Source organism: Nicotiana sylvestris, chromosome 7 (genome assembly GCF_000393655.2).
Source record: "Nicotiana sylvestris chromosome 7, ASM39365v2, whole genome shotgun sequence".
Taxonomy (NCBI): domain Eukaryota; kingdom Viridiplantae; phylum Streptophyta; class Magnoliopsida; order Solanales; family Solanaceae; genus Nicotiana; species Nicotiana sylvestris.
The window spans coordinates 12,267,780-12,281,580 of NC_091063.1; the positions used below are offsets into that span (position 1 = coordinate 12,267,780).

At 37.1% G+C, this 13,801-nt stretch overlaps 1 protein-coding gene across 1 annotated transcript; it reads right to left on the bottom strand.

Annotated features, from left to right (window-relative positions):
* Window positions 1–3,343: 3,343 nt before the first annotated feature.
* On the bottom strand, window positions 3,344–6,042 carry LOC104227391 (hyoscyamine 6-dioxygenase-like). Its single transcript, XM_009779631.2, has 5 exons — window positions 6,011–6,042; window positions 5,125–5,352; window positions 4,763–5,025; window positions 3,750–4,059; window positions 3,344–3,666 (listed from the first exon to the last, which is right to left on the bottom strand). Exons 2-5 carry the CDS (start codon window positions 5,326–5,328, stop codon window positions 3,421–3,423), a joined length of 1,023 nt encoding a protein of 340 aa, XP_009777933.1. The 5' UTR covers window positions 5,329–5,352; window positions 6,011–6,042; the 3' UTR covers window positions 3,344–3,420.
* Between the last annotated feature and the right edge of the window lie 7,759 nt (window positions 6,043–13,801).

The following is a 13,801-nucleotide window of genomic DNA, read 5'->3' on the forward strand; positions in this document are numbered from 1 at the left end:
GCCTAAGTGAACCTAGTGCTCCGATACCATATTGTCACGACCTAAAATCCGTTAAAGTTCGTGATGGCGCCGGACACCACTGTCAGGCAAGCCAACACTAAATAGTTAATTAAATTCTCATCTTTTTATATTTTTGAAATTATAAATTTCCTTCAACTTAACTAGTAAAAGATGAACTTTACCGAATAATAATTATATTTTCTAATTTCAATACTGAACATCCCACAATCATTCCAGAACCCGATGTAACAAATGCATGAGCATTTACTAGGAATTTAAATTATAATACAATAACTGTCAAGAATACAACATTGGACAGGAGAGAAAAAAAATATAATACTCTGAAGGAGACTCTGCTGGCTGCAGATGTATCATAAGATGCAGCTCACCTAAGTCCCCGTATCAACCATGCTGTTGCGCCCACAAGGCCACTAGACATACATGTGCATGTACAACAAAATGTACAACAAGTGTAGTATGAGTACGAAAACAACACGTACCCAGTAAGTATCGAGTCTAATCTTGAAGAAGTAGTGACGAGAGGTTGACTCTGACACTTACTATAGCCAACAATAATATTACGATAATATGATAAATTATGGATTTTATAAGGCGACTGTAAACTCAATAACATTAAACACGTAAACAATTTTTTGTTAATAGGAGATTTTCAAATTTATTTTCATCTTTTAACAATTTATATCACCGGCCAATGAGGCCATATTAATTTTCAAAAATTCCAAAACAATCACGTAAGTCATATGCAAATCATGCCGAGGTTGTACGGCCGGATCCAACATAATATTTAAACTGTGCACTGCCAAGGGTCGAACGCTGTGAACCATAGATTCATCTATTTACCCCGCTCGCGAATCATACATGTGACGCGTTCAAATATAAATTTAAGGAATTATCCCGCTCGCGGATCATACATGCAACACGGTCAAATATAAATTAATCATTAAATCATAACTCTTTCTTGATTCTTTTAAAAATAAAGATAGTTCAACTTGAAGCTTTTAAATCCTTAAAAATCCTCAACTTAGTTCCATTTGATACAATTAACAAATATAATCAAGTAACAGTGTCCACAAAGCATGGAACCTAAAACTACCCGGACATAAACAAGAATAGTAGCTATGTACAGACTCTCGTCACCTCTTGGCAGTGGGGACCACATCTCGGAAGCGACAAAACTAATAAAATCCGACAATCCATTTTGATACGAGTTCAACCATATCAAATTTATCAAATTCCGATAACAACTTGACCTCCAAATCTTAAATTTTTGTTCTTGAAAAGTTTGCAAAAATCTTGATTTCTTCCATTTAAGTCCGAATCAAATAATAAATTTAACCATAGAATCATAAAATATAATTACTTTCGAATATAGAACACTTACCACAATCCATATGGTAAAAATCGCCTCAAAATCGCTTCAATGTGAGCTCAATAGCTCCAAATATGTTAAAAATGGCCGAAACCTCAAAATATAGCTTTTGCCCAGGCATTTACTCTTCGCGATCGTGGAAAATGCTTCAAGATCGCAAAGCACAACTTTTCTTAGCCCAAAATTCGCCCTTCGCTATCACGCAAAATGCTTCGCGATCGCGAAGAACAAGTGCCTAGCTCTTCCAGATATCTTCTAATATAATGGTCATAACTTTTTGTACAAAACTCTAAATTATAAATGGTTTAACTTTTTGAAAACTAGACTCCAAGAGCTACAACTTTTGTATTTTTCTCATCTCCCAGTTCCTTATAAATTATGAGATATAAGCTGTCAAAGTCAGCCCTGTACAACACAAATTTCTTCTTCTCGATTTCCAAACTCTTCCCGAATAGACTGTAGTGTACCACTCATAACCTTTTGTACATAAGTCCAAATTCCAAATGGTTTGATTTTCTAAAATTGGATACAAAGGGCTATAACTTTCATTTTTGGATCATCTCAAAATTTCTTATAGATTGCAAAATACAAGCTTCTAAAGTCGGGTCAGTGCAACAGAAACTTTCCTCTACGCGATCGCAAAAGGTCTTCTGCGATAGCCAATCACTGGCCAATTTCTCCAATTTTACTCATCGCTATCGCTACCAATTCCATGCGATGGCGTAGCACACTGCTGTAGCCAAAAACTAGCAGCTAAAAATGGCCTAGAAATGATTCAAAACCACCCCGAAACTCACCCGAGCCCCTCGAGACCCCGTCTGAACATACCAACAAGTCTCAAAACATATCACGGACTTAGTCGAGGCCTCAAATCACATCAAACAACGCTAAAAATATGCATCTCACCCCAATTCGAGTCTAATGAAACTAAGAAATTCAAATTTCTATATTCGATGCTGAAACCTATCAAATCAATTTCGATTGACCTTAAATTTTGTACACAAGTCACATTCGACATTACGGACCTATTCCAACTTTCAAAATCGGGATCCAACCCCGATATCAAGAGGTCCACTTCCGGTCAAATTTCTCAAAAACCTTTAAATTTCTAAGTTTCGCCAAATGACTCCAAAAATTACCTACAGGCCTCCGAATCCACTTCCGGACGCGCTCCCAATACCAGAATCACTATATATAGCTATTCCCAGACTCGGAATCCCAAACGTACATCGATAACATTGAAATGCACTTCAACTAAAATTTATGAAATTCTTCCCAAAATACTAACTTCCACAATAGGCGTCGAAACGCTCCCGTGTTATCCAAAACCCGATCCGAACATACGCCCAAGTCCGAAATCATCATACGAACCTGCTGGAACTTTCAAATCCCGATTCTGAAGTCGTTTACTCAAAATTCCAATCTTAGTCATTTCTTCTAAGTTAAAGCTTTCGAAATGAGAAATTTCTTTCCAAATTAATCAACTCCGAACTTCCCGAAATTAAATTTCGACCACGCGTACAAGTCTTAGTACCTGAGGTGAAGCTGCTCATGGCCTCAAGCCGCCGAACGACGCGCTAGAGCTCAAAACGACAGGTCGGGCTGTTACACATTATGCCAGGTAGGCAACAAGGGAGTTTAAATATGAAGGACAATATAGTTCAGGGGGATTTTTGGGAACACGGAATAATTTAAGTAAGAAATTGACAAAAACACAAGTCTAGCTTTTGCTATTTATGCATTTCAGAGCACTATCATTTTGGATGTCATGAATGCTTGTTGTTGGAATAAACGCTTTGTGTTTGTAGTAAACAAGTATCTGAAATAGATTGTACTCATCAAGATTGAACCATTATTTTATGGACAGGAGATAGTACAAAGTACATTTAAGAAGCACCAAAATGGATTAACTAATACCCATTCATTAGAGTGATTCACATTGCTTCTATGACTTCTAAACTCACATCCTTTTATTTGAGAAAACAGAAAAAGTGGTAGCAGCAAACACTGATCCGTCACACAGATATTGTTTAAGCGTCGACCTTAAAAGGCTCCAACGCTGCGTAATACACTGATTTCTTGCTGAGATAATGGGGCATAAATTCAGTACGCCATTTGAAGGATTTGTACAATGGGGGATTGGACGGACTAACAAGTGATTTTGCAGGCTCAACGACCTCTTCTGGACAAATGAAAGTACAAATAGATGTCCGTGCTTGAGTTGTGTTTGTCACCACTCTATGTGCTACACTTCCTAACTTCCCATTGCTAATCACCTGCATTTATACGATGAGTTCATTACTCAAATGATCACTCAACTATCCAAAATTAGCAAGTAAAGTTAAGAAACATGCATTACCGTCAGAGCTAAACCAGAATTGACAACAAGTGCATGAGGTAGAGGTTCTATGCCAATCCATTTCTCATCCTTTAATATTTGAAGGCCATATGCGTCTTGTTGGATTATGGTTATGAGATTAGGATCACAATGTCCACCAACTCCCAATGTTAAACTTGGATCTGGGCATTCTGGGTAAAGATTGGAAAGCATTCTCTGCCCAAGATCTTTGTCAAAATACCCTGCCTCCAACCCTAATCCTTCACTTACCAGACCCAAGATAATCTTGCTCAGCTTTCTCACTTCAGTAGAATATAAACCAATAACCTCCCTGAAATTTCATTCTCATATTTTACATAGACATGAAAATACAGGGCAGGAAAATAACTTGAAGAAACGTCTATTTATATTTGAGTAGTAGTTTTTATACAATATAGTCGCCCCCAAAATAATAACCGAAAAATTTATATTGCCTACCTGTGTAGCTCGCTTGAATGAATGCGTAAGGCAAGCCCAAGGGCTAGTAGTAAGTCATTGGGGATCGTAGACCACGAAAGATACTTTTTGTATATTATTGCATGATATACATATTTTATACGTAATTAGTGTATATTTTTGTATATATTTGACCAGTGGCTGTAATAAATTTTGGGCAGCAATAACATACCCAGTATAATCTCACATAACGAGGTCTGAAGAATGTAGTGTCTATGTAGATCTGACTCCTACTCTTGTAAAGATAAAGAGGTTATTTTAAATAGATGTAATTAATTTTTGCCGACCGGCAAAAATGTCTTAAAAGCCCGATTATTTCGATCATGTCTTGAAACATTTCTCGTGACACTACTAGTTGTAACTTGTAAATAACATAAAACCCATCTATACGTTGCTAAATGAAATTACCAATAAAAATATATAATCCCCAATAATTTCTTCCGGATTTAAAATTTAATAAACATTACCAAGATATAATACATAAGGTGAAATCAAAAGACAAAAAATAAAAATAAAAATTGAGGAACAGAATTAGGTACCTATATCTTGGAGGTTTATCAGGCCAAATGCTTTTATCTTCCCCATCAACGTTGCAGGTGTGCTCGAGAACATCCCTCCAGTATTTATGCTCTTCTGTTTCATAATGCCTAGCACTACTACTATATAGTGTTGCTGCACCTCTTGCTGCATTTGCTGCCTCTTTTGCGTAATTCGCTTTCTCTTCCACGGGCAAACTAAAGAATTCCTGGTACACTTCCATCGCCTCGTCCATTAGATTTTCTGGTATTCCATGATTGATTACCTGTTTCATCATGCATGGTATTATTTCAGTAGAGAATAAGGCCTCTTACTAAAATTTGGATAATTTTTAAAAAGAAGAGTATGGTCGCAAACAATGAACCTGAAAAAAACCATAGTCTTCACAAGCTTTCAGAAGTTGTTGAATGACAACAGCTCGTTCGTCGCCTTTAGCTTTTCCCAAATCAATGACTGGAATTTCCTTAACTATTGGAACTGGATCAACTGGCCTTTCATGCATTGGTAAGACATAAGTTGGAGGAAGTGTTCCGCGCTTATTAGACCAGCTAGAGATTAGGTCTGCCATTTTCTCCTTTTCTTGTGAATGAATCTAACTAAAACCAAAAGGAAACTGAATATATAATCATAAAAAGAGCTGGTATATATACAGGCACCCAAGAATAGAAAAACTCAGGAGCAAAACCGAACCTAGGATTTGAAGACGACGAGTGCATGCACCACTACCTTTAAACATACACCTAGTATTGAGCATAGACTCTATGTGTATGTATTTAGTCAATTTACTATGTATATAAAAAAGTATACTATGTATATAGGTCAAAAATTACATTTTATATATATATATATATATATATATATATTTAACTTTGAACACTCTTTCTAAAATTTCTAGCTTCGCCCCTAAGAAAAAGTATCATAAATGGACAAGTAATTTGCCATTTACGGGGAATCATATTCCTATGAAAGAGAAAAGGAAATGTAACTTTATTTTAAATAGTGGAATCACATCCATTTTAGCAACAACACAAGCAAAAGTAAAATCTTTACAGAGGACACATCTTCTGTAAAAATTACTACGTAAAACATAAGAAGAAAAAAAACAACAATATATTTCAATAGGTGAATCATACCCCCTTCTAACAAACTAAATTTTATGATAACTAAAGACTTAAATGAAAAGAAATTTACTAATTTGTTAAAATGTCAATCCCTTGCCTGATCATAGGAGAAAAAAAGAGAGGACGAACCTGGGAAAATAAACTTCAGATTGTTACTTTTTTTGTACGTTTACTTGCAGGGGATAAAAGGACTCATTTATAGGGAACAAAACTGCATAACACGTCGTCGTAGGGTTTGGAAGTTATCTTAAACGACAAAATACATACACCCTCCAATCGTGAATAAGTGATGAATTTTCTTTTTTATTTTGTTCCAAAATAAGGGTCCATTTATATAATCAAGAAAAAATTCAATTTATTTTTTCAAAATTACTCTTATGTGCGTATCCTTAAAAAGTAATTTACTTCTTACATTTGAGAAGAGAAGTAAGTATGCCTATATTATGGTGCAATATTTAATGAAGAGTTAGTTTAGCCGCACTAACTATTTTAGTTAGAATTTAGTATTTCCTTAATGGGTGTGCCCAAAGCAAATTGATCACTTATTGTGGACTGGAGGGAGTAGTTGAGAACGAAATTATTTCCCTCGAAACAAATAAGAAAAGGCAGAACTGGTCCCAATAAGTATCAGAATTTTGAGTAAATAAAATTTACTTTGTATGTCTCGAATTAAATTAATGTGTACTCCCCTATCTCAAATTGGAGTCCGGAACCGAAATGTTATCTTTTTGGATTTAAAATATTTTTTTAGGTGAAAAAAAAATTTAGTTACCAAAATATGTAAAATGCGATTTTGAACCACATTTTGCGTTAACGACCGTTTGAAATGTTAAGATAAAAAGCGGTTTAAAATCACATTTTAGAAAAACGCGGTTCACAACCACGTTTTCTATTGTCCTTTACATTGTTCCTCTTCTGGCCCCAAACCCCCCTATCCCACTATTAGTCTCACAACAAAGTACGATTACAAAAAATGTCTCTTTACCCTTAATTATAGTTTTCAAATTTGAATCTTGAAAATAAAACAAGTATTCAAATTTGTTCAAACCACGTTTTATATAACGAGCAAATTTAGCTTTCAGCTTCTGCGTTTTATATATATTAATTTATATATAGGACTAGAATAAAATATTTGTGAAAGGTGTTTTTCCCGCATGGGTTCTTTTATACTCATAATTCTTTTGTTTTATTTTTGTCATTGTAAGTTTTTTTTGTTTGAAGGTTCCGTTGTTAGTTATGCTAATCCATCTATTTATTTTTATTTTATATTTTGTTCCGTATGAATAAGTAAACATATCTTTATGTATTGCATAGGAGTATTATCATGAAAAGGATATCAACCAAACATTATTTTAGCAATGTATTGCCTAAGAGTACTACTTGCTAGTTACTACTTCTCAAATTGTTTAGATAATTTCTATTAAAATTAAAAATGTATCAGTATTAGAGTTTCAAAAGAAAACATCCATTTTAATTTCAAAATTTGAACGAAAACAAGAAGAAAATTAGTACTGGCTCATAAGAAATTTATTTGGTGACGATGTTTAAAAATTGGACGGGTAATACTCAAATTTACGTTGGTCTAATATAATACTAAGTTGTATTAATAGTACGCATCATCCTTAATATGATATAGTTAGCGGTGTTCATAAAAACCCGAAAAACCGAACCAAACCAAACCGACCAAAAAAACCGATACTTTTTAGGTTTGGTTTGGTTTTGGTTTTGAATTTTAAAAACCGATCAAATTTGATTTGGTTTTGGTTTTAATCGAAAAATAACTGGAAAAAACCGAACCAAACCGACTATAAAAGTAGTTATTTAAATTTATTATTACACCTATATATATATATATATATATATATATATATATATATATATATATATATATATATATATTTATATAAAGTTTCTAAAATTTTATGGTACATATTAGTCATTTATATTTTTAGTCTAGCTCTTTGCTGATATAATAATTTAATTAGTTCTTTGCCTTTACATTCTAGTTTGATTGATAGTTTTCTTTTGCTAAGTATAAGAATTTATTTCATGTTAAAATAATCGATTTTTAATTGAGTGCTTATATTATTCATCACTATTTGATTCAATTATCATCAATAAATCTTTGTAAATGATAGATTTCTCAAGGAACAATTAATTTGATAGTCTTACGTTGAAAATGTAGTCGCTGAAATATGCGTTTGATAGTGTATATTTCATATTTAAGAAAAAATCGATAAATAACCGAAAAATCGACAAAAACCGATTAATGCTTCATATCAGGATCTTGTTTTATTTTCAAGATTCAAATTTGAAAACTATAATTAAGGGCAAAGAGACATTCTTTGTAATTGTACATAAGAGGAACAATGTAAAGGACAATAGAAAACGTGGTTGCAAACCCGTTTTTCTTTGCATTGTGTTTTATCTTAACATTCCAAATGACCGTTAATGTAAAACGTGGTTCAAAATTGTGTTTTACATATTTTAGTAACTAAGTTTTTTTCCACCTAAAAAAATATTTTGAGTCTAAAAAGATAACATTTCGGTTCCGGACTCTCTCAAATTGTCTGTCACGTTTCTCTTTTTCACGCCTCTTAAAAAATACTAATTAAAAAAAAAATTATTTTACCCTTATTTATGTTTTAAGATAAAATCTCTCTTCATTGAATATTTATTCTATTTATTTGTTATCTCCATCAAGAATAATTATTATTAAGGATAAAAAAAGGAAAAGAATAATCAATTTTGTCTTGAACTTCTAAAATAACAAATAATTTGAGACAACTATTTTTATTAATCACGGCTGATAATATGAGACGGAGGGATAGAATATACACCGCCTAGAGATTCCCCAACCCTTAATTATGTGTGTTCCTTCACTTTACCACTAACAATATGGATTCACGATTTGAATTATGTGTTTTAGATTTTGTCACGACCCCGGTTCGCCCTTCGTGAACCATCGTGACGGCACCTAGTCTCTATGACTAGGTAAGCCAAAAATGCGGAAGAAAAGAAAATAATTTAAAACAGAAATAGTGTAATAAAACAACATTTGAAAGTGCCACTAAGCATATACAGTACCAACTCTCATAAACTAATACAGTTTTTCCAAAACCCGAAAACCCATGAATCACAAGCTAAGGATACTACATAGTACTCTAACTCCAGAATAGTCTAAAACAAAGTAAATACAAAAGGGTTGTAACTACAAGAGAGAATGGAGAGAGACTCATCGGTCTGCGGACACGGTAGATATACCTCGAAGTCTCCGAAGGGTCACCTCGCCTCAAGGATGGTAAGTCTGAGTCGAAGTACCCGGATCTGCACATGAAAAACATGCACAGAAAGGGCATGAGTACACCACAGCGATATTCAGTAAATGCCAAGCCTAACCTCGGTCGGGTAGTGACGAGGAAGGTCAGGGCCCTACTGAGGTTAAAAAAAATATAAAGTTCGGCAGTGCAAAACAGAACAATATAAATAAGTACAGCAGTAAAGGTAACACATGATATAAAGGACAGCAACAACTATTACAGAAAGCAAAGTAAACACATAAAGAAATACGGCTCAGCACCAAAAATAATAATCGGGGATCTCCTAGGATACCGTCCTATAGTTATCTCCGGGGATATCGTCACGTATTCCAACTCATAGTGCACGGGGATCTACTGGAATCCAGTTCTGTAGTCCCAAATATAAATACCAGTACTAGGGGAATCTACCGGGTGCATTCCCATAGTTCCATATAACTGTATAGGGGGATCTACCGGAATCCCACATTCGTAGTACCAAATGTAAACAGATAAGGGGGAGCTACCGGAATCCCACATCCGTAGTCTCAATGTAAATACACAGCATCAACAGAAAAATATTCAGGAATGTCAAATATCATGTTACGGCAAACAAGTAATTCTAGCCTAGCATGATGCACAGAATTCAAGTAAGGCAGTTTGAGCAAATAAAGCAATTAAATCACTTAGACATGCTTTCCTAAGCTAACAACAGGCTTAATAGTGCAAGTAGTAAAACAGGAAAAGGAAACATACTAGTAATTACTTAATGAAAATCAGATTTCCAAAAATTAGCACAAGTACGCACTTGTCACCTCACGTACGAGGCATCTCAATTACCAAATATACCAAATCCTAAGGAGAAAGTCCTCCACACAAGGTTAGGCAAGCCACTTACCTCGAACCAGCTCAAAATCAACCCAAAACCACGTCTTTGCCACGAGTACTCGACTCCAAATGGCCCAAATCTATTCAATTCAATTGCATAATGTAAATAACACTTCAAGTAACTGATTTTACAATTAAATTCCAAGCTAATACGCGAAATTGGGTAAAATAACCAAAACGCCCCTCGGGCCCATATCTAGGAATCAGGTAAAATTTACATTTCCAGAATTCTCACACTCTCACGAGTTTAGTCATACTAAAAGTACCAAAATCGGACCTCAAATGGTCCATCGAATCATCACTCAAAGATCTCTAATTAGTCAAGCCCTAGCCCCCCAATTTACCACTGATTTTCCTTAATTTTTCATGCTTAAATTGATAAAAATCATTCCAATAACGAGTTTAGGGATCAAAGACCTTACCCCAATGAACTCCTCTGAAAACCCCTCTTGAAAAATGCTTCCCAAGCTTCTTCCCATTTGAAAAGAGGCGAAAAATAGCTAAATTTCGCGAAGGCAAGTATTTATATGTTTCTGCCCAGTTAATTCGCTTCTGCGAATGCGGTCCCGCTTTTGCGGAACAATGGTTGCATCTGCGACCATCACTAACTCAGCTTGATTCTGCACCTGCGACTCCCCATTCGCAGATGTGGTACCGCTCCTGCGGAAATCTTACCGCTTCTGCAGCTCCTGCTGTTCCTCTCCATTTCTGCTTCTGCGATAGCAATACCGCACCTGCGGGACCCAACCGCAGGTGCGGTTATGACAGATATTAGCTGCTTCAAACTACTTCCAAATCCTTCCGTCAACCATCCGAAATCATCTCGAAGCTCCCAGGACCTTAACCAAAAGCACAAACAAGTCTAATACCACTGTCCAAACTTATACCAAGCCTTAAAACACCTAAAACAACATCGAAACAACGAATCAACCACAAACTCAAGCCTAAAAAACTCTAACAATACGCTTTCGATCAAAAAGTCTATCAAACCTCGTCCGAATGACCTAAAATTTTGCACACACGTCACATTCAACACTACGGAGCTACTCCTACTTCCAGAATTCTATTCCGACCCTCGAATCAAAATCTCACTATCAAACCGAAAACTTCAAAATTCGACCTTTCGGCATTTCATGCTTAAAGTAGCTACGGGTCTCCAAAACACAATCCGAACTTGCCCATAAGCCCGAAATCACCCAATGGAGCTAACGGAATCATCAGAATTCCATTCTGAAGTCGTCTTCACACTGTTCCGACTATAGTCAACTTTCCAATACTTAAGTTCTCATTCAAGGACTAAGTGTCCCAAAACTCTCCGAAACTCAAAACCGAACATCTCGACAAATCAAAATAGCAAAAATAAATATGGGGAAAGTAGTTAATAAGGGATCGGGGTGTTAATTCTTAAGACGACCGTCCGGTCGACACATCCTCCTACACTTAAACATTCGTTCGTCCTCGAATGAGTATAGAGACATATCTGAAGTAGTGTAAAGATGAGGGTAATGGCTGCGGATATCCTGCTCGATCTCCTAGGTCGCCTCCTCGACCGGCTGACCCCGCCACTGAACCTTTACTGATGCAATGTTCTTTGACCTCAACTTTCTAACATGCTTGTCCAATATTGTCACTGGCTCCTCAACATAGGATAGATCCTTGTCCAACTGGACTGAACTGAAATCCAACACGTGTGACGGATCACCGTGATACCTCCGTAGCATCGAAACATGAAATACCGGTTGAACTCCTAGAAAGCTGGGAGGTAGGGCAAGCTCATAAGCAACCTCCCCAACATGCCTTAATATCATAAAAGGACCAATAAACCTCGGACTCAAATTTTCTTTCTTCCTGAATCTCATAACGCCCTTCATAGGCGAAACCCAAAGAAGAACCCGCTCTCCAACCATATAGGAAACATCACGAACCTTCCGGTCCGCGTAACTCTTCTGTCTGGACTAGGCTGTACGGAGTCTATCCTGAATCACCTTAACCATCTCCAAAGCATCCTGAACCAAGTCTGTGCCCAATAATTTAGCCTCACCCAGCTCAAACCAACCCACCGGGGATCTACACCGCCTACCATATAAAGCCTCATACGGTGCTATCTGAATGTTGGACTGATAGTTGTTGTTGTAAGCAAATTCCACCAATGGCAAGAACTGATCCCAATACCCTCCAAACTCAATCACACATGCACGAAGCATATCCTCAAGAATCTGAATAGTACGCTCGGACTGTCCGTCCGTCTGAGGGTGAAATGTTGTGCTCAACTCCACCCGAGTACCCAACTCATGCTGAACGACCCTCTAGAACCGTGATGTGAACTGAGTACCTCTATCTAAAATGATGGAAACTTGAATACCATGCAGACGGACAATCTCCCGGATATAAATCTCCGCTAGACGCTCCGAAGAATAAATAGTACACACAAGAATGAATTGAACAGACTTGGTCAGCCGATCCCCAATCACCCAAATAGAATTGAACTTTCTCAAAGTCCGTGGGAGCCCAAATACAAAGTCCATGTTGATCCGCTCCCACTTCCACTTCGGAATCTCTATTTGCTAAAGCAACTCACCCGGTCTCTGATGCTCATACTTCACATGCTAATAGTTAAGGCACCGAGCTACAAATCCAACTATATCTTTCTTCATCCGCCTCCACCAGTAGTGCTGCCTCAAATCCTGATACATCTCGAGCTATGGGCCTCCAGCCCATCAAAATTGGGTACACAAATCCGACCCTGCATCCTCAATGCCCTGTCCTCACCAATAGTCATATTTCTAGCGTGTTAAACCTTGTCCTTGAGGACAAGCAAATGAGGGTCATCATACTGACGCTCCCTGATACGATCAAATAAGGAAGACCGAGAAACCACGCAAGCTAGAACCCGACTGGGCTCCGAAAGATCCAATCTCACAAACTGGCTGGCTAAGGCTTGAACATCCATCGCCATAGGCCTCTCTGATGTTGGTAAATAAGACAAACTCCCCAAACTCTCTGCTCGACGACTCAAAGCATCGGACACCACATTGGACTTTCCCGGGTGGTACAAAATAGTGATATCATAGTCCTTCAACAACTTTAACCACCTCCTCTGTTGCAAATTTAGATCCTTTTGCTTGAACAGGTGCTGCAAGCTCCAACGATCAGTATAAATCTCATAAGGAACACCATATAAATAATGACGACAGATCTTCAGGGTGTGAGCAATGGCAGTTAACTCAAGGTCGTGTACCGGATAATTCTTCTCATATACCTTCAACTATCTGGACGCGTAGGCAATCACCCTACCGTCCTACATCAACATCACTCCGAGGCCAATCCTCGAGGCATCACAATAGACCGTATAAGACCCCGAACCTATAGGCAGTATCAAAAATGGGGTTGTAGTTAAAGCTGTCTTAAGCTTCTCAAAGCTCGTCTCACACTCCTCCGTTCATTGGAATGGAGCACCCTTCTGGGTCAACCTGGTCATAGGGGCTGCAATCGATGAAAACCCCTACACGAAACAACGGTAGTAACTCGCCAATCCAAGAAATTACGGATCTCTGTAGCTGAGGATGGTCTGGGCCACTTCTGCACGGTCTCTACTTTCTTCGGATCCACTTGAATACCCTCTCTCGATACCACATGGCCTAGGAATGCCATGGAATCCAATCAAAACTCACATTTCGAGAACTTAGCATATAACTTCTTCTCTCTTAGAGTCTGAAGCACAGTCCTCAAGTGCTGC

Bases quoted from the DNA above. Each gene is read 5' to 3' on its own strand.
- LOC104227391 (XM_009779631.2), bottom strand. From the start codon at position 5,328: ATGGCAGACCTAATCTCTAGCTGGTCTAATAAGCGCGGAACACTTCCT. The intron at 5,026-5,124 runs GTTCATTGTTTG...ATGATGAAACAG, and splicing joins AAGACTATGGTTTTTTTCAG to GTAATCAATCATGGAATACC. The intron at 3,667-3,749 runs GTAATGCATGTT...GTATAAATGCAG, and splicing joins ATTCTGGTTTAGCTCTGACG to GTGATTAGCAATGGGAAGTT.